Source organism: Carassius carassius, chromosome 43 (genome assembly GCF_963082965.1).
Source record: "Carassius carassius chromosome 43, fCarCar2.1, whole genome shotgun sequence".
Lineage (NCBI taxonomy): Eukaryota > Metazoa > Chordata > Actinopteri > Cypriniformes > Cyprinidae > Carassius > Carassius carassius.
Window position 1 is genome coordinate 12,945,306 of NC_081797.1, and position 21,040 is coordinate 12,966,345.

A 21,040-nucleotide genomic window follows, 5' to 3' on the forward strand; every position below is an offset into this window, starting at 1 on the left:
GGACAAACTTACTTGATGAAGTCCCCCTCGATCCCAATGACCCGTTTGATGATCTTCTGCTGAGGGTCCTTCGGGCTCCTGCAGGAGGAGTGAGCAGATATGAGATGGTATGACTTCAACATTTGCATACTGATGACAGAACTGTTCCTGGTTTATTTGAGGATGCTGCCGAGCTCAGTGGATTACGGGGCATTAGGGACAGTTTTCAGAGACCAGATGGGTTTTATCTGCTGGAGTAAGTCAAGAAAAGACTCGATGAAAAGTCAAAACTCTTGATTTTAAGGGCGCAATATTATTAGATCATATTTCACTTGATTCACTTAGTGTACTCATTTGGGACAATGCCTAAAGTTTTAGATGTAGGAAAAGGAAAATACTGTTATATATTTACTAGTCTATGAATTCTTTTACAGATGAGTTTCTGTCGGGAAAAAAAATTGCAACTCATATTTTCAATGTGACTTTATATCTAGCAAATGTATGTTCTGTAATTGCAATTTTATATCGCATAGTTTGACTTTTATATCTTGATTTATTTTCTTTTTTGAACTTTATAATATTTCCGAAAACAAATATGCATCAATTTTTATGACCTATAAAGTCACTGAATAAAGATATTTAAAAACCTGTTTCTGATGGAGAAGTAAAATTGTTTTTCTTAATTGAAATAAAGCTCAAATAAAATAAAACAAATATTAGATGAAGAAACAGACAATTTAGAAGAAATATTGCCTTGGCAACTAACTGAAAACAGTTAATAAATATAACTATTTAAGATAATAAAAATACTGAAACTGAAATAAAAATAAAGTGAAATATAATTATACACAGAAATGGAAAAATGGTGAAAGTACATACTAAAATAATTAAAATGGAAATATAAAAACTAAAAACTAATTTGAAATATGAATAAATAATATAAGATATAAATAATATGAAAATAACACCGTTCAAATTATTGCTCTATATACACATAATGCTAGTTTTCAAAGATAATATTCATGATAAACGGCACAAAGCTCAATTTATTACAATTCCTTTTTCATGACTCCTTAAAAGTTAATTTTTTTTCCATGACTTTTTTTCAGGCCTGGCAATCCCAAGTTCCCTAATATTTCCAGGCTGATCCCACATAGCTTTTATTTTGAGGTCAGGTTTACATGTGTAGTGATGTATTTGTTCCATCAGTTTTGACCTGATACCCCAAATCATTACCCACAATGACCCTGTTTGTGAACGAGCCGCAACCTTGTCTTCCAGGAGACTGCAAACTTCTCATCCCATCCACGTTTTAGAAACTTTCTGCCGCTGGCTGTCACTAAATGCTTTATGGAATTTCATGTACAGTAATCTTTTTTGCTTGTTGCCTTTCTGCAAGAGCGCTTTCTCAGCTGCAACACACCCTGTAAGGCCTCTTATAAGATGACGTCTCACGGTTGAAGTGTGTACTTTGGTGCCAAACGCCTCTTAAATGCTGAGCAAGCACTTTGGTCAGAAATTGCCTACTTTCTTTGTGACAGCCTGAACACCATGTCTTGAAAATCTAGACACCTAAGAACAAAACTGTTCCTTTAGAATATCTCACAAGACATTGGTAGGGCATTTTGTGTTATCTTTTATACAGATACATTTTATATGTATTTACTCTAGTTTTTATTAACAGTATAATGAGGTTCCAAAAGTCTGAGACCACTCATGACGCAACTTGTTTTAAAATTCATTTATTTAAAATCTAATTTCAGATTAAAGAAAATAAAATTCAGTAAACGCTTTACTTCAAGCTTCCTGTCAGAACCTATGCAGTGTTAAATCTTCAAACAGCTCTAGCGCAGCCTCCATCCGTCATACACACACACACCTCTTCTGCAACAGCTCCGACGCTCAGCCTGATTTGTGATTTTCATTACTTCTGCAGCCCTGAATGTTGTTGGAGTTTATCTCAAGTGTTACATACGGCATGCTGAGAGAATATATTCTGATTTGTCAAGAAGAATTTAGCAGTAAATGCAAGAGCCTGGTTAAGTGTGTCTAAAGAAAGACTTATCTAAACACTACCAATATCGATTATATCTCACAAAAACTGTAGGCCAAACTGGAAAATTTAGCAAAAAATGAGAAAAGCTCTCATTATGCAGAACTGGGTATAAATGACTCAATTAATGTTTAAAATACATTTAAAATTCTTTTTTTTTTTTTTTCAAAAAGTGAAACTTTCATATATTCTAGATTCATTACGTGTAAAGTAAAATATTTCAAAAGTTTTTTTGTTTTAATTTTGATGATTAGAGCTTACAGTTTATTAATGCCAAAATCTAGTACCTCAAAATATTAGAATATTTCCTAAGATCAATCAAAAAAAGGATTTGCAAAACAGAGAAGCTCAAGTTCTTTAAAATATGTTCATTTATGCCCTCAGTACTTGGTCAGGGCTCCTTAAGCACAAACTCCAGCATCAGTGAGGTGTGATGGAAGCGATCAGCCTGTGGCACTGCTGAGGCACTATTGAGCCTTCAGCTCGTCTATATTGTTGGATCGACTGTTTCTCATCTTTCTCTTGAAAATATCCCAAAGATTCCATATGGAGTTCAGGTCAGGTGAGGTGTCACTGTGGGCAGGTGCTAAGTCCTGCTGGAAAAGGAAATCAGCATCTTCATAAAGCTTGTCAGCAGATGGAAGCATAGAGTGCTCCAAAATCTCCTGGTAGACAGCTGCATTGACTTTGGACTTGATGAAATACAATGGACCAACACCAGCAGACATCACAGCACCTCAAATCATCACTGATTTCGGAAACTTCACACTGGACTTCAAGCAGCTTGGATTCTGTGCCTCTCCAGTCTTCCTCATGACTCCAGACCTCGATTTCCATTTGGAATGCAAAACTGACTTTTATCTGAAAAGTGGACTTTGGACCACTGAGCAACAGTCCAGTTCTTTTTCTCCTTTGCCCAGGTAAGATGCTTCAGATGTTGTTTCTGTTTCAGGAGTGGCTTGGTAGCCCTTTTCCTGAAGACCTCTGAGTGTGGTGACTCTTGATGCACTGACTCCAGCTTCAGTCTACTCCTTGTGAAGCTCTCCCAAGTGTTTGAATTGGCTTTGCTTGACAGTATATTCAAGCTTGCGGTGATACCTGTTGCTTGTGCACCTTTTCCTACCCAATTTCTTCCTTCCAGTCAACTTTGCATTTAATATACTTTGATACAGCACTCTGTGAACAGCCAGCCCTTTCAGTAATGACCTTCTGTGACTTAACCTCTATGTGGAGGGTGTCAGTAATTGTCTTCTGGACCATTTCCAAGTCAGTAGTCTTCCCCATTATTGTGGTTTCAAAGAACAAGAAATACCCTAAAGTTATACTATAGGGATGGTCATTTAATGAAACCCAAATGAAAAGAATCTAATATTTTGACATACTGGATTTTTGAATTTCATGAGCTGTAAACTCTAATCATCAAAAACTTTTTCACGATATTCACTTTTTTTTAGATGCACCTGTATGTATGCATATATATATATATATATATATATATATTAGGTGTGAAACGGTACGCAAAAATCACGGTTCGATACGTACCTCGGTTTTAAAGTCACGGTTCGGTTCATTTTCGGTAGAGTAAGGGAAAGAAATGCAAACATTAAACTGCAGGTTGTTTATTACTATAAATTTTTTTAACAATGTTTACACTTTTAAAACACTTTTTAATAATATTCTTATATATTATAAGATCTTTAAATACTTTCCGACCTCAAAGTTTTGAACAGTAGGCTACTACTGGCGGTGTATTGTCTACATTAATACATTTCAGTGTTTACTTTTGTGATGCTGAACCAATTAATGTTAAAAGTAAAATCTAAGCAAAACCACATGAAATGCACTGATCTAGTCGCCAGCATTTGAATATTCAAGTAACGTATCTTTATCAGAGTCGTAGCCTCACGGGCAGAGCGCAGAAAACTACAAATAGAGATCAAGTTGACGAGGCAAAGATAGAGAGAAAGTGGGAGTATGAAAATGCAGAGGGAAGAGAGAGACGGTAAAAAGCAAGGCGATGTAATAGCCCCGTCCCCTTCCCAGTTAATGAGGGAGCCCTCACTTGACTGACAGGTCTGCTCGACCAATTAGCTTGCAGCAAACGACAGGCAGAATTTGCCTGTCCCTGGGGAGACTGTGGGGAGGGAGTATCACAGACAGCTGGATGGATACGCGCTTCTCTGGTCCTCAGTCTGCGGAGCGCTCAGCATCTTATCCAATACAACCTTATGGAGAGAGACTCCACATCTCTCACACGCTCAAATAAAGCTATAATTCATTTGGATCTAGATCTCTATAACAACCCCGCAAGTCTGGAGCTCGATCCCGCGGTTAAGAGGAAAGGAATATATTATGCGCTTCAAACAAGGAATCTCATTCTCTCTGGTAAGCGCAGCTCTCTCATGCTCTCATGACTCATGAGCATCCTGTGTGATGGGGGATTTTAATAGCGTGCCAGTGCAAGGGACTTAAAGCCAAATGTAATATATGCGCTCAATTAATTTTAGAAACACTCCTAAATATGTATTTTTATCTTCAGTTTGAATAATACCCATGTTTTTGATCAGAAAGTTCTGCGCATTTACGTACAAAATGTCGTAATCTAACGCAGAGACTCTACAGGTATCATGGGGAGAAATAACTGTGAATCCAATAATGTGATAGATCAAGAGGAAATTATTGATTTATGGCTCCTTAAGTTACTGCAAGGGATTTTAGAGATTGTAGTGAGGGTAATACGTAAGGTATATGTTTATTCTGTCACCAGTTTGAGAGCATTATCATTCTTAAAAATAAAGCTTAGTAAAAGTTATTAATGAACTTGCACAATGAATGTTGCATTATCAAAATTGAGAATTTAAACAGCTACTTCTGGCCTAACTGTAGGCTATTATTCTTGCACCTACTCAGCTGGATGTTACCCACACATTATCATAGCATTAAAACAAAGGTTTAGCATTATTTCTGGACAATTAGCTTTGTTCATGCACAATCAACCCTGATGGTCAAAAAATGGTCTTATAAATCTTGCTTTATCACTGCGTGTAAAATTAGTGACTGTCACAGATGCTTTCAAGTGCTACAGTGAAATATGACAAAATTATTTTACGCCACAGCTCATACAGCACCTCACTTTGACAGACGTCGGCTCTGCTTTAAAGAAGACCCATGTTATTCTTCAGCCTAAAATCCAAAAAACATGCGATCTACAAACTAAATACAGGTTATGTTTGCTTCCAATGTCAGATGGTAAAAGAGGTTGTGATGCGGCAATATAAAACAAACCGGCTTGAGTTTACTCAGCATAGTTCATGTGGCTCTGGAATTGGACACTTAGGGATTGTATAGTAGCTAGTACAGTAGTATGGTACCATCAGAGAAGTTGGCTTCTCTGATGGTATGTGGTTACAAAGTTTGTGTTTTTGGTTTGGAATCAAAATGCAATAGGTTAATGGATTATAAAAAAGTAGGAACCAAAAAGGGACATGTATTTGGTCTAAGCACCACTGATTTATGGTATTTGCTCCTGCCTCATGTGTATGAACAAGGTGTAGATGGGAGTGTAGAGATGAGAGAGAAATCAATAGAGACAATAGAAGAAAAAAATGCTAACATGTCTTGAGACAGGGCTGAAGAATATGCGACAGAAATAGCTGATATATCTATAGGGATTCTGTCAGCAGTGCTGAAGCGTAATTAATTGCTGTCGTGCGGTGTGTTCGCCAGCAGTGCGGAGCAGGTGAGAGCTGTAGGACTGTATAACACACACACACACACACACACTCTCTGACGGTGCCCGTGTCAGCGTAATATCTTAGCTAATTATACTTCACAGCAGGCGTTTGAAGTGTCACCATGTAGTGTGATAGGAAACAATGCTGATATATTACAGCACACGGGGGAAAACACAACCAAGTTTACTTCATGAGCTTGACTACATGAGTATCTTGTACAGTTTGTGAACAGAAGAGAATCAAAGAATAGAATAGAACAGAACAGAATAGAATAAACAAAACAACATAATGGAATAAACAGAATGTAACAGAATAAAAAGCAAGAGAAAAAAATCGAGCAGAACTGAATACAATATAACAGAGACGAACAAACAGAAGAACAAATCTAACACACTAGGGAAAACTGAATAAAGTTAAAAACAACAAAAGGGTAGAATAGAATTGTGATATTAAAAGCAAAATGGAGTATAATAGGGTAAAATAGAACATAAATTAGAACTGAATAGAAGAGAATATAGTAAAATAGAATAGAAAAACACATCCATAGTAGAAAACACAATAGAACTGAATTATCAAAATAAAATAAAATTAGACAACAGAACACAATAGACCAAAGTATAAAAGAGCAGAAAAGAGAAACGGAGCAGGATGGGAGAGAATAGAACAAAACAGAACAACAATTCAATACTGCAGAACAGGAAAAAATTGAATAAATAAAAACAGAGGAGAAAATAAAAGACCACATTAGCAAATAAACTCAAAAATAGAAAACTCAATAGAATTGAATAATAATTAAACAGAATTTGACAAGAAGAACAGAACAGAAAAACATAATAGGATTGAGTAGAACAAAATGCAATAGAAAAACAGAACAGCATAAAATGGAGAAAGGCAAAACAAAACAATTGAATACAATAGAACTGAGAAAATGTAAATACAATGGAAGAGATTAAAATAAAATACACCAGAAAAGAACAAAATAGAATAATGCATAATGAAACAGAGTAGAATAGAGTAGAATTGAATATTTTGAAAACAATGACTTAGAATATAGTAGAATAGAATATATAGAACTGAATAGAATATAGTAGAAAATAGAGGAGAACAGAGTATAATTGAACACAGCAGAACAAAATAGATCACAACAGAAAATAGAACAGTACAGATTATACCATAGAACTGAGTTGAATACAGAACAGACTAAAAAAACTCTATTTTCCAAATAGAGGTACCAGGTACTGAAAGCAAAAGAACATTTCAGAAGCTGTAAATGAATTAAAACCAAAGCAGAAGGCGAAATGAAAAACAGCTGAACGATGCCGACAGCTATATATCTGCTATTGAAGCCAAACTAGAAGTGGACCTGAAACCACGTAGTTGGACCCACATGGTCAAGAGCTAAACGTTTAATCTATTAACTTCCCTGTCACAAGAGTCTGCTTCTGCTGGGTTTTAAGTATTCTGCCCGCTGCACATTTTTTTCACTCTTACTTTCAGTCACTGCACAGTATGAAAAGAAACCTGAGTAGCCCCCTCAGATCCACTCCTTTCCCTAAATGAAAACCAGAGGGGAAGGCGTTTCACAGACAGTGTTACGCCATCATGTGACAACGTGTCACCTTCGATTCATGATGTCCCCAAACACATGCTGGCCCACTGCCGAAGTACGGCGAGATTTCTACCTTGTGAAAAAAACATAGTGCAGCAGGGCCACTTTATGTGGTGTCTGTAGCATTACACGAGTGGATGGAAAAGAGAGAGTGTGTGTTAGTTTCATGAGTACTTTCTTTAAAGGAGGCAAACCATAAATATTTCAGGTAAAGTGGTTGGACTCTTGTCTTGACTCTAGGAAAGGAACGGTTGTCAACAAAAAGTTGTGATTAATGCAAATAGACAGAGGAACTGCTGTTGGTCCTGTTCAGACAAAACACACTACTATTTTTTACTGAAAACTTCCTTAGAAAAAGCATCTCGGTGCTAAATGCAAACAACATCTTTGACACATCCCTTAGCCAATCACCACATACCACCACATTTTGGAAAGTTTACTGTGGGAATTCTAACATTACATCCAGCTTTGACTTCTTTTAGAACAGATTTTTTATACGGTAATTATAATATATATATATATATATATATATATATATATATATATATATATATAAATCCAGTGTTGTTACTAATAGGAATTCATTAATTAAAGTAAAGCTGAAATAAAATTAAACAAAAATATGAAATTACAAACTTAAACTTGAAAGACCATTAGAAATGTTATCTTGGCTACTAATTGAGATAAAAAAGTTATATATATATATATATATATATATATATATATATATATATATATATATATATAAACAGACAGAAATGACAGAAGCACACAACCAAATTTCTAAAACAAACTGAAATGAGAAAACTAAACCAATTAAAAAATATTAATAAGCACTATGATAGTATAGACAGTAAATAAATCTGAAATAACAATGCAGAATTGTCGAATCACATGAGCAAGAGTGTACTAAATATCTGTTAATTTTGAAACTATAGTTCAATATAAGCTGAGTAATGCAGGAATTTGAAAATGTCTGTTGAAAATTTGCAGTGTCTGAAAATGTGCAGAAAAAAAGTAAAAAAAACAAACAAAAACAATGCATTAAATTAATCTAATATAAATATAATAAATCTAATAAAAAAAAATTTTGTAACAAAAATCTTAAAATTTGATATTATTACATATTATTTTGCCTTTCTAAAGACATCATTAGTTGAAATCAAAATCATTACTGAAAGCCACAATTTTAGGTTACTTTCAAGATCATCTTTAAGTATCTTTCAGAATTATAATTGTGGGTAGAAAAAGAAAAAAGAATACAAAGTAGGCTGTCAAACTAATACAATGTCAACATTCATAATACTTTTGATTAAGACATTCTGACTTTCAAAAACAAGTTTCAAAAATCAAGACTGCACATAAGGTCTGACAAGCAAACTGAACCTCTCACTGAAACATCCCAATGGAACACCACATGTCCAATCACATTAGACGAGCAGCGATAACTGTTGTATAAACCACTATTAATCACTGATCTCATAATAGTGATTAAGTTACATTATACATCTGGATACATCTCTCCAGATACTGTGCATCTGTCTGCATGTGTCAACTCATGATGCCAGTGAACTGAGCAGAAAGAGTCTGCCTCTTTGACTCTTTCCTGCATTCAGCTATAGAAGCATTCTCTACTATTTCAAACCACTGTTTCACATAATGAAGTGAGCAAAACACTCATGAACCGCAGCTGAGGGCTCTCTTATTTAAGGACACATACATGAACAAATCAAATTAGTATGTGTGGGCATCTTTGGCGCAAAGCTCTTAACAGAAAATAGATTGAAATGTGAAAGCAAGCGAGATGTGTGTCCTTGTGTGTGTGTGTGTATCAATACTTGTTCACACTAGTGTTCAGCTCAGTGCATCCACGTTGTGCTTGTCATAGCAACAAAGAGTATGTTCTCTGCAGAAAATGACAGTTTATTATCTGTTAAATAAATCAGAAAAACAGCTTTTGAAGCTGATTTAAATTATGGGACAAATCTGCAGTTAAAGTCAAAGTGAAGACATTAAAGAATCAAGCAGTGGATGAAACTAATACAAGATATTTTAATTATTTATATATAATCATTTATAATAATTGTATACACACACACACACAGAAACTAATATATCAAAATTCCATCAATTCGAAATTAAGAAATATTTTGGATCGTATTTATTTGAAATTTATATTTAGAAATATATTTAATAAATGTAATTAAGAAATATATGTTTTATTTTAAGAATATACATTTTAAGAATTTATTTAATAGACATATTTAATTGTATTTATTTTATAAATCTATTTATTTATTTTTGATTTTAGATATTGATATATAAACTTCAATATCTACAAAAAAGTGACATCTATGCAGAATCAATTTGTCTTTTTTATCAGTTATTTTATGAACTGATTCATTAAAACAAATTAGACTTTCTAACACTGTCTATATTGTATATAAATATAAGAGATGAATATAGGAGAGCAAATCTGGTTATCTTGCTTGCCTGTAAAACTGTGCACATAATATGTAACATAAAAACAGTGATGTTTTTGCTATTTTTCAACTAATTGCTTATTGAAAAGCCACTGCTTTTAGTTATTCTCTCCTCAACATGGCAACACACCCCTTAATTCTCATACATCAGACAGTAAGCCGCTTCTGAAATAAGTTAACAACCTCATAATTTGTACGGTCGTTGGGATGAATAGTGATCTTTGCACAATCCTGGCAAAAAAGCAGACTACAGGACCAAACAGATGGCTATGCAAGGATAAAGGAGAGAAAAAAATGCTCCCACCTGCTTGTGTTGACTCGCTGCCATAGTCGGACTAACATAAGCACACAGGAGTTCTTTTGCAAACCTGCTCCTGTAGTGATACTGACAGCTTCATCTAGCACAGGCAAGCGGCTTTGTGCTTTCTGTCCTCAAGGTTGCAAGCCAGTCCTAGTTTCAACATATGGAGTAAGATCTAGCAAAATACACTGAGATTTTCTGTGTAAGTACCCACATTTTTATATATATATAAGGGCTGTCAATCAATATCAATGAACAAAAACCTTATCACAAACCTCACAGTGCTCAGCAATCCATTTTGCCCCCGAATTAACAATCTGTCCAAGACAGAGTTAGAGTAAAGACACCCTGTCAATTTAATTAAAAACTGATTTATATTGAATGCTGTGTTGAAAAACAGACCACATCAGATTTTCGTCACTATATAAAAGGTTAAAAAGGAACTTACTGGGTTGCTCACTGTGTAATGCATTCAAATATAGTTTTAGTCAACCATACAATAGGTACAAAGCACAGAGTCTGAGTTCACAGGCAAATTTTAAAACATCTTAATTAACTTACTGTGCCCAATGGCAGCTGCCACTGAAAGACAAAATGCAGTGGTTATCACTGAGCCCTTTGGGATAGCACTTCATTGCAAAATAATTGCTCCTCTGTGCATTCAGTTGGCTTTAATGTCTATTTATGAGACAATAAAAACCAATGTTAGCAATGCCCTTGAATAACAAATTTGAAAGAAATGCAAACCACAAATTAAATGCGCTGTTTATGACAGGAATCAGTTGTTAAATTGGCTTTCATATAAATGAGGTTAAAGTTAGTTATTATATACACAGCACATCATAGTGTAGAAATGAAAGCATGTTACAACAGATTTAAGTGTCTGGCCAGTCAGGCGCCAAATAAAGCTCATTATCTAACATAATAGTAAGACGCCACTGCATACTAATGCTCTTTTTCTTACAAACCAGTCATACACTAAACAGAATGGTTGTGATATGCGCAGATTTTCTTAACACCTGCCCTTCTGCACATAGAACCTCCTTGACATCAGTGAGACAAGTCCCAGTGGTCACATGATAGATGTGGTAAGGGTAGACATATGAGGTCAAATCAGCAATAATGTATTATTTGATGGCACGAAAAAACTATAATACCTTCACTCGTATGGTCTAAATATATCATCATGCTCCTAAATGCCAGGATGGCTCTTTTTGAAGCTAATGTGTCACCGTATTAATTTCCTCTCTCTCCTGTCTCTTATTTTCTACAGATGGGAAGTGACGAGTGTGACTGATTGAACATAATAACGATGGCAGACAAGTGGTCCGTCCCCCACAGGAACCTGAGCTCACCCTGCAAATTTCCACTTTCCCTGCTTCCATTCCCCTGAGGATACGCTGACCTTCCCATATGCAGACTGCATGACAACCCAAAACAGGGTAAATTAAAAGGTTGCTACTCGCCGCCAAGGACATCAACAGGCGAACTTGGTGCTTTGGGTGACTTGCCATCAGCAGAAATACACCCTGTTGTCATAACAAATGATTGTGTGTTTGTGAATTTAACGCCTCTAACACCAGACCCCATAAGGACCAATTACAAGCTGAAGAGAGTAGGACCAAGATGAAAGATTTGCTGTTTGCAGTTTGTTTGCTGGCACTGACTAACTCAGTTCAGGCCTCTGAGTTGACGGTTGTGTACCTCAAGCTGTGCAAATGTGAAGTCCGACCCTGGTTCTCTCCCTCATCCATGTATAATGAGGCTCCAACTGTGGACTGTAATGATCTAGGACTTCTGTCTCTGCCGGAGAGGCTGCCCTTAGACACACAAGTACTTCTATCGCAGGCCAACAACATTGCAAAGATTAACAGTCCTTTGGACTATCTGGTAAACTTAACAGAGGTAGACCTATCTCGAAACAACATATCCTCACTGAGTGATGTCTTTCTAGGTCACCTTCCCCAACTTCTGTCTTTGCACCTAGAGGAGAACTGGCTAAGCAGCCTTCATGATGACTGCCTTGCACACTTCCCAAACTTACAGGAACTATATGTAAACCATAACCTTCTCTCCTCGATCAGTGCAGAGGCTTTCCAAGGGCTTAATAAGCTCTTGAGGCTCCATCTTAATTCAAACCAGCTGAGGGCCATAAGAACAGAGTGGTTCCGGGACCTTTTCCAGCTAGAAATCTTGATGATAGGAGAGAATCCAATTGCCAGAATACAGGACATGAATTTCAAGCCCCTTATCAATCTCCGCAGTCTTGTGCTAACCAGAATAAACCTAACTGAAATCCCTGACAGTGCCCTGGTTGGACTCGATAAGCTGGAAAGCGTGTCATTCTATGATAATATGTTCCCAAAAGTACCTCAAGCTGCTCTCAGACAAGTGCGGAACCTCAAGTTTCTGGACCTTAACAAGAATCCCATAGAGAGGATCCAAAGGGGTGACTTTGTGGACATGATCCATTTGAAAGAACTTGGCATTAACAGCATGCCAGAGTTAGTTTCCATCGACAGCTTTGCTGTGCACAGCCTACCAGAGCTGACCAAAATCGAAGCGACGAACAACCCCCGACTTTCCTACATCCACCGGAATGCATTCTCCAAACTCCCGAGGCTCGAGTCCTTGATGCTGAATAACAATGCACTCCGGGCCCTTCATTATGTGACGGTGGAATCCTTGCCTAACATTCAGGAGGTGAGCATGCACTCCAACCCCATTTACTGTGACTGTGTCATCCGCTGGATCAATATGAACAAGACCAAGGTCCGCTTCATGGAACCGGATGCCCTCTTATGCGCAGGGCCCTCAGAGTTTGAAGGTCGACTTGTCAAGCATGTGCATTTCCGTGAAATGGCGGATATCTGCCTGCCACTAATATCTCCAGAGAGCCTTCCCGAACAGGTCAATGTGGGTGCTGGGGATTCTGTTTCTCTGCACTGTAGGGCGTTTGCTGATCCTGAACCTGAGATCCACTGGGTCACACCATCAGGAGAGAAGATTTCTCCTCAGACGGTTTCCAAGAAGTATCACCTGCATCCTGAAGGATCGTTTGATATTTATGGCATCACAGAGAATGAGGCTGGGCAGTACACCTGTGTGGCCAACAATCTTATAGGTGCGGACATGAGATCCGTCTCGATCGTAGTAAATGGGTACTACCCACTGCCGACAAATGAATCCCTGCACATCCAAGTCAAAGGGAATGAGCCACATTCAGTGAGGATTTCTTGGGTGCCACCCAAGGGGAGTCTTGTGTCGAATATTAAGTGGTCAACCACATCCCAGCAGCGCCCCTTGCAGTTCACCGCCCATGTGTTGTCAGATTTAAAAACGTTTAACCTCACACATTTGCAGCCAGAGACGCAGTACGAGGTGTGTGTGGAAATTACAGAACTGCAAAATAGACATTTGAAAAACTGTGTGAATGTCAGTACAGCTGAGATTTCAATTGGAAAAACTGATGATGGTTTTGATGACGGATTGATAATCAGCATCACTGCGCTGCTTCTGATTGTGTCCGCGGTGGCCTGTTCATTCATCATTTATATGTTGCGGAGAAGTGATCACCTTTACAGGAAATTACGGAATCAGCAGTCTGAGATATTGCCGTCACACATTAAACCAATCTGGGGATCAAGAGCTAAAGCCAATGATTCAGAAACAGACTACAAAAACTACATTTGAGAGAGCAATGGTTTGAGATGCAGTGGACACAGGACTATGTGTCTCTTACATGTCTCTCAATCTGATACTGACTCACACCACTGGATAATTATGAAATGGATTCTCATGTGGTTTGTGGTCCAAGACATTTCTTGCTTAATCTGACATTGATTGCCAAAAACCCACTAATTGTTTAAATGTCACACTTCACTAGGGAGCATGAAGAGAATCGTTATTTCATGCAGGATCAAAGAACAGCACATGAAAGGTTGTGCTTGACTATTTATACAGAGCGCAAAGCCTCAGTGGCCGAGTCTTTTTATTGTGGGCTTGTAACACTACTTGTGCTGTGTCATTGGTAAAATAAACAATGTCAAGTTTATGATGGACTACGCTTTGTAGAATAGATCATAACAGGACACATGTATGACACTTTGTGATAAAATACATTTATAAAGAAAATGACAACTTGTTTTCATTGTAAGTGTTTTACAATTGATTAATTTAACTGTCAACTGAGAAGACATAAATGTAAAAGAAACAGAAGAGATGCTCGAGATGAAAACAACAAAGTGAAATCACAGTTACACAAAGTGTATGTGAAAATACATGAGTTAAAAAGCCTTTTAATGTGGCGAAAACCCATGTGTATTTAAACCAGTCTAAATTCCAGATAAAAATAACTTTTTTATATTTACAGAAACAACAATATAGGCTGGCCAAATAATTGGATGTGCCTGGGAAGTTGAAATACGAGAAAATAGTGGAAAATGAGGAGGTGGAGTTTTTCAGTGTGAAGGTGGGGTTTGTGGGAGAAAAAAAATTCACAGAACTCATTGACTTTTAGTCACATTATCTTCTCTTTCATTAAAAATCCAATAGGAATTCCAACGCTAAACTCCCACAGGTGATGAATTATCGTCACAGAACGAATGATGTGGAGGATTTATCAGACTTGCATGCTCATATATCACTGGGGTTTTAGCACCCAACACAGGGACTTTTAGAGTTGGGCCATTTGTCACCTACACAGCAGCTAAATTATGCGCCATTATAGCAGTAGGTACCGAATAGGTTAGCAGGAATGAGCGGCATCTGGTCTCTCTATTTCACAGTGAGCCTGGTGAGACATGGAGGACATTATGGACACAGCAACACCTGCGGTTCACAGCGAGAGGGCATGAGTAAAAAAAACTACAAAGGTTAAGGAGAAGACCTTACCTTATTCAATCCAGTTCAGTTGCTTTATTGTCTACCTAAACTACTAACCTCACGAGGCAGTTTTGACATGTCATAGTATTTTTCTATCATGTTGACACAAAATTTTCAGTTAAAAATACAGTTTTTAACTATGTCAGTGAATTTTATTTAAGTCAAAGTCAAAGCTTATCATTAACTGTCTTCAAGTTGGATATTGCGATTTTCTGAGTTGAACTGAAAACAGCCTTGGCAAAGATGGATAAATGACCATATGAAGTGATAGAGGATGGTAGAGGGTGCTTCCTGTAGGCTGAAATCACAAGAGGGCAACATGAGACTCATTCAATCAACCATAACTTTCATCAAAAACAAGGACACTATAGACTAGCATTTGCCCCATCAAGAAAATCAATTCACTCTACATTAATTTCCAACCACATAATGTCGCAATTAATATAAGGTATATGACACTGTGTGTGAACAGGAAGACGAATTATCTTTTAATTAAGTGATGTGCTCAGCAACTGAGAAAATGAGCAAATGGGCAAGTTCTTCAGGAACATTAGTTCAATTAATCTTGATTATCTCACCTATCACAGTGTTTATGTCCTTCTTTCCATACGGTCATGCCATGATCATGTGACTAAAAATAACTTTATTAATTGGCTAATACGATGAACTTGGAACATCAATTTCAAGCTTCACCTGCTTTGATTACTAGGCTTTTGCTATGGATTTGTGCCATAGCATCAAGTTAACGCTGACACCCAAAGACAATGAAAGTTAGTGATAGTTCACCTAAAAAAATGAAAATTCCATCATTAATATTTCACCCGGATGTCATTTCCAAACTTTTATGAATTTCTTTTTCTGTGGAACACAAAATAAGATTATTTGAAGAATGTTAGTAACAATATATATATATATTCTTAATTTATGAACTTAAATCTTAAATCTTAAATCACACACAGACACACACACTTGATGCACCTCAGTATCGATATTAGAACAAACAATAACATGCAATTATTTGATTAATTAATCAGTTAAATTCCCATACATTTAAGAAAATAAATAAGTCTACACGACATCGACCATTGACTTGTACGGTTAAAGTCCGATTTAATTAGGTAAGATATTAAGACACGACTGTGCCTCTTGGCAGAGCTGCAAACCCTGTGCTTAGCGCTCCACTTTGATGGCACATTTTCTAATGAATAATTGACCTGGTTCTAATGACCCTGTAAGCCGACCTGTTCAAGCAGCGCCATCGTTCTGAACGAGGTGATTACAGCAGTGAGCCAATGTGAGACGCCAAGATTAAAGAAAAAAAATAGCACAATTCAGGGGGAGGTTAACGAAAGCCTAGCGGCAGACAGCCATTGTATTAGTATTCAACCAAGCTAACAAGTTTTCTTGGCATTGGCACTGCACAGGTGTTTCATCTTTGTTTAATGATGACTGAAACACCTTTTTATATCAAAATTGATTTAATCTACAAATGCCTATATGTGGAATGGATGTGGTCGCAAGCCAGTTTGTCAATCTGTGCAAGGATGAAATGGAAAAGACGGGCATGTTTGGACACAAAAACTCTACAGTAACCCAATAAAAACAATCAATACACAGAGAAGTCATCTCTAGGAGCCACAAACATTTGCTTGGTTTTAATCAAGAACCAAATCAATCACAAAACAAAACCCGACAGCCAGAACCCTTATCGTGGCAAAGATATGATTAGTGAATTGTCAATACCTTCCTTATTGCCTCGATTCGAATCCTTTTTACAGTTCATGTTACTGCACATACACAGACACATTCCACGACAAGAAGTATTGGGACAATACGTGACCAAAAACACTTCCACTGTCCTTTCACTCATTGGCTTCACAATCACTGACTGAATCATGCAGGAGAGCTTGACGGCTGCAGGCAAGAGCCCATGAGATAAATCTCTAACATTAAAATGTCAATTTATGTCAAGAATGATTAACAGTGATTAGCAATGTCACAGGAGTTCCTTCCAAACAGATGGTAGTGTTTTTACTGTCACCTAAAGCTGCATATGAAAATGTTGTAATAATTATAATGTATATGCATTTTACATTTTAGTGCTTCAAATTAAACTTCTTTCAGTTAGTTAACGAGGCAACATTTCTAATTTCGTTTTTCATCTAATAATTTATTTCAGCTTTATTTCCATTTATAAAAATGTTTTAGTTGAAATCTGCAATACTATCGAATTTTATCCATGCTATTTTTATAGTAAATGAATTGTAACTGAACTGACTGTAAATTGAGACAATGAATCATCTTAGGGTCCTATCATACACCCAGTGCAATGCGGCGCAAGTGTTTTTGCTAGTCTCAACCCGTAATAATGAATATTTTCCCATCCTGCGCCACGTTGTTTAAATAGTAAATGCATTTGCACCCGTTTGTGTCCATGGGTGTGCTGGTCTAAAAAAGAGGTGTGTTTAGGCCGTTGTTGACGTGTTGTTACTTTGAGGAACTGAAAACGGACTGCGCCATAGACCAACTCAAACATGGTCTAAAGTCAATGGTGAAATATTTATTTTTTTGTTATTTAAAGAGCGCATTAGTAGAAAATGTGCCTCTGGGCGGGTCCACAACACACGTTCACTTTTTGCCAAATGTTAAATAATTAAAGGATAACTGTGTAGGCTACATAAAAATACAAATGTCATACATGTCATAATGCATAGCCATTGTGTGTATCAGAATTAGCCTACCTATTTGCTCGCCCATTAACAGATACGAATTGCTCTCTGGAGACGTGTTCAGTCTGTGCACATTGAATGTCCTCTGTTTAAATAGCAAATCCACCATGTTGCGTGCGCAACTTACTCTTAAATTGAATTGGAGATGAGACTCTGATTGGTTTATTGCACATTATGCCCCAAAACACACCCATTAATCATTAGGAGAATAGGGAAAACCCATTTAGACTATGCACAGGGAGCAGCGACCATTTTTCCTGTCGATATAATAGCAAAAGTGGAAAGTTCGGAAACGCCCTTAGTGCACCTGTGCCATGAATTTTAAACCATGCGCTTAGATCATTAAAATAGGGCCCTTCGTTTTGTGTTACAGCAAACTTTTAGATTTCATTTAAAGAAAACATTTTTGCACTGCTGTTTCCCACAAATGGGCAGAAAATACATATTTTACTTCCTTTTTTTTTTTTTTTGATGTCCTTCATAGACTAAAAGGAAAACAAAACGAAGGCTGATATTTATGTGCCGCATAACCATTTAAATTATTGATGTCATTTTAAGGGCCTGAAAAGTAAAGGAAGATTGAACAAACAATGGCTGATGGACACTGTTTAAATATTTCATGCTGGAATATAAAACGACTATTACTGTGCTGTGCTGTTAGCCAAACTCACCATGTTTCAGTGATAGCATCCACCCCCTGACTCTAATTCTGTAACTGAAGACCATCAGCCTTGACAACAGAGACAAAAAACAGACACACGTAAAGCATTTCGCCTTAATTCAATTCAGCTGAGCAAAATAAACTTCAGAACGCAAACAACGACTCAGGTCATGTCTTCCAAGGTATCATAGTCATAATACAGATCTGCTTCATGCACTCCTTCACATAATAACACTATACATCAATCCACTTCCCAATAAAAACAAGCTCGCACTTCATTTTATGTGCGCTCATATTTCAGAGCCTCAGCTCCAATATATGAACAGATCTACCCTACTTAAAGAGGAAACGCTGTATGATTTAATGCGGACAGACTTTTGCACTTTCATTTGGACGAGGATTTGTGAGCAGGCTTGTGTGATTTGATTGTATACGTAAAGGGCTGCTGTTACTCGCCTGATGAAAAAGGCCAACGATTACACGGTGCAGCTACATTTTGAGCACAACAGAATAAACTCCGTCACCTGTGAAGGAGAAGTGTGAGAAACTCAGGCTTGAAATCACAGTGAGGTACAGCGTGACAGATACGGCTGAGTAATTCTGCTTCTGTTCTGAAGCAGTGATGTCTGTTAATGTCTGGCAGTGCTGAGGTGCAGATGGCTAAAGCTTCATGTGTCGGTCCGTCAGTGTGATAGAGGAATGACACCACATCTATACATTGCATGCATTTATATGCACCTAGACTTTATTTTGTTGGTTTCAGATGCTAGTAAAAGCAAGAAAACTGACCGCATGAGATCTTATTCTTTATAAAAATGCAATATGACAGTATCATGGAATAATGATGGTATCAGCTGTAATACCATTGCATGTAATGGCCGTAGATTTTCATTAGACAAAATAGTGTGTATCCAAATATCTTACTAAAGCACTAGTGAAACTGCTTCTATTTTGCACTTTCTATGTTATATATATTTTTTAATTGCACATATTATTTACATAAGTTTCAATGTACTCATTAAATTAATTATATATTGACTTTTTAAAAATGCCTTATTTAACATTATTATTATTATTATTATTATAAAATGAATAAGGAGTGTTACAGATATCTGATAATCAAATATTTGATTGATTGATTGATTGTGTAATCAGTATAATGGAAAAATTGCATTCAAATAAAAAAATGCAAAACAGACGCATTATTATTATTATTATTATAGCAACAGCAGTAATAATCTAAAATGATGGTGGTGATGAATATGTGATTCACTGTAATTAATAAATTATGTTTTTTTTTAAATCGTGTAGTTAAAAAATGTAAATGCAAAACAGAAGCATTAATAATAACAACAACAATAATAAACTCAAATATATTTAATATGTGAATATTTAAATTAATAAGTATATAATAAGTAATCTATTGCCAACTAAAAGTTAATCTCAGTTGCAATTTAATCTAATTCTAATCTAATTCTATTAATTGTAAATAAATCTAAAATCTAAAAATACATCTATAGCGTTATTATACTGTGATCACAAAATTTTTATTTTTAATTTATTTAACAAAAAATATTATAGTACTTAAATATATAGCTTTATTTTTATATTTCAAGTTTGAGTAAATTTATGTGCTACTTTAATTTGTTATTAGTTTTTGTCCTTCAGTGTAAACTTGCCAAATGCAACATTTCAAATTTAAAGCAGTAAGACCAGGAATGATTCTTTTTTTAAGTAAATTTGGTTTTATTTGGATGCTCATGTTGTCAGTAAAGTCTTGCCTAAAGGCCGCTCTCGAGTCTACAATCTTTTGACTCATCTTCAAACCATTATTTCACACCAGTTTATAGTGTATGAGTCAACTCTGCCCACTTCTCTTGCAAAAAAAGCCTCCTGTCTCTGCTTCATATCTATATATCATTCTCCATCTTTCCTTTCTCTTGAGGAGAAAGCAGTAATGCAGTAAAGGACACGAGTATGGCTCAGTGTCGGCCCGTGTGCCATGTTCTACGCACAGCTGCCGGGATGCAGGGAACACTAGAAGATGGATGAAAGGATTGACAGAAAATGACTGAGTGTGGCAGGGGAAAGATAGGCGCCAGAGAGAAGGCTCTAGAAGTCGGACAGGAGCAAAGAATGTGAAACATCTTTCAGTGGTCTGGAGGAAATGACACCAGCCAGAGAGCATCAGTGTAGGACTTAAACACAGAGATGAGTTGTGTCACTCGTCATGTGTTTTGTTAATACATTCTGCTGTCACTAATGATGGAAAGAAACTGAATCAAAACATCCTTTCTATAAAGTGCAACATTTGTTTGCAAAATTCATAAAGCTTTCATGTCACATTATGAAGGCTTTAATAAATGATGTGCACAGGTTTGTAGCCCTTGGTTGACGTGTAGCTGCATTGTCGAACTAAGGACTTGTAGTAGGACAGATGTACTGTTTTTCTGGAGAAATAAAAAAATGTGTTGACTGTAATGCATTTTCAATGGAATTCTGTGGATCTGTGGACCAGCATTGTAAGTATTTTCCAATATAGATATGTGTAAAACAGGTATAAAATACGAACAAATATACAGTAATATATAATAATTGACATTACAA

General features: G+C 36.5%; 2 protein-coding genes across 2 annotated transcripts in view; one reads left to right on the plus strand and one right to left on the minus strand.

The window, feature by feature from the left end:
- immp2l (inner mitochondrial membrane peptidase subunit 2) overlaps positions 1–21,040 on the minus strand; it is an 89,829-nt gene that overhangs the window by 6,190 nt on the left and 62,599 nt on the right. Inside the window, exon 4 of the mRNA XM_059535993.1 lies at positions 13–78. Coding sequence (XP_059391976.1) covers positions 13–78 — 66 coding nt within the window. The remainder of the gene's footprint in view (positions 1–12; positions 79–21,040) is intronic.
- On the plus strand, positions 4,173–14,299 carry lrrn3a (leucine rich repeat neuronal 3a). Its single transcript, XM_059536603.1, has 2 exons — positions 4,173–4,417; positions 11,433–14,299. The coding sequence occupies exon 2, from the start codon at positions 11,786–11,788 to the stop codon at positions 13,850–13,852; it is 2,067 nt and encodes a 688-aa protein (XP_059392586.1). The 5' UTR covers positions 4,173–4,417; positions 11,433–11,785; the 3' UTR covers positions 13,853–14,299.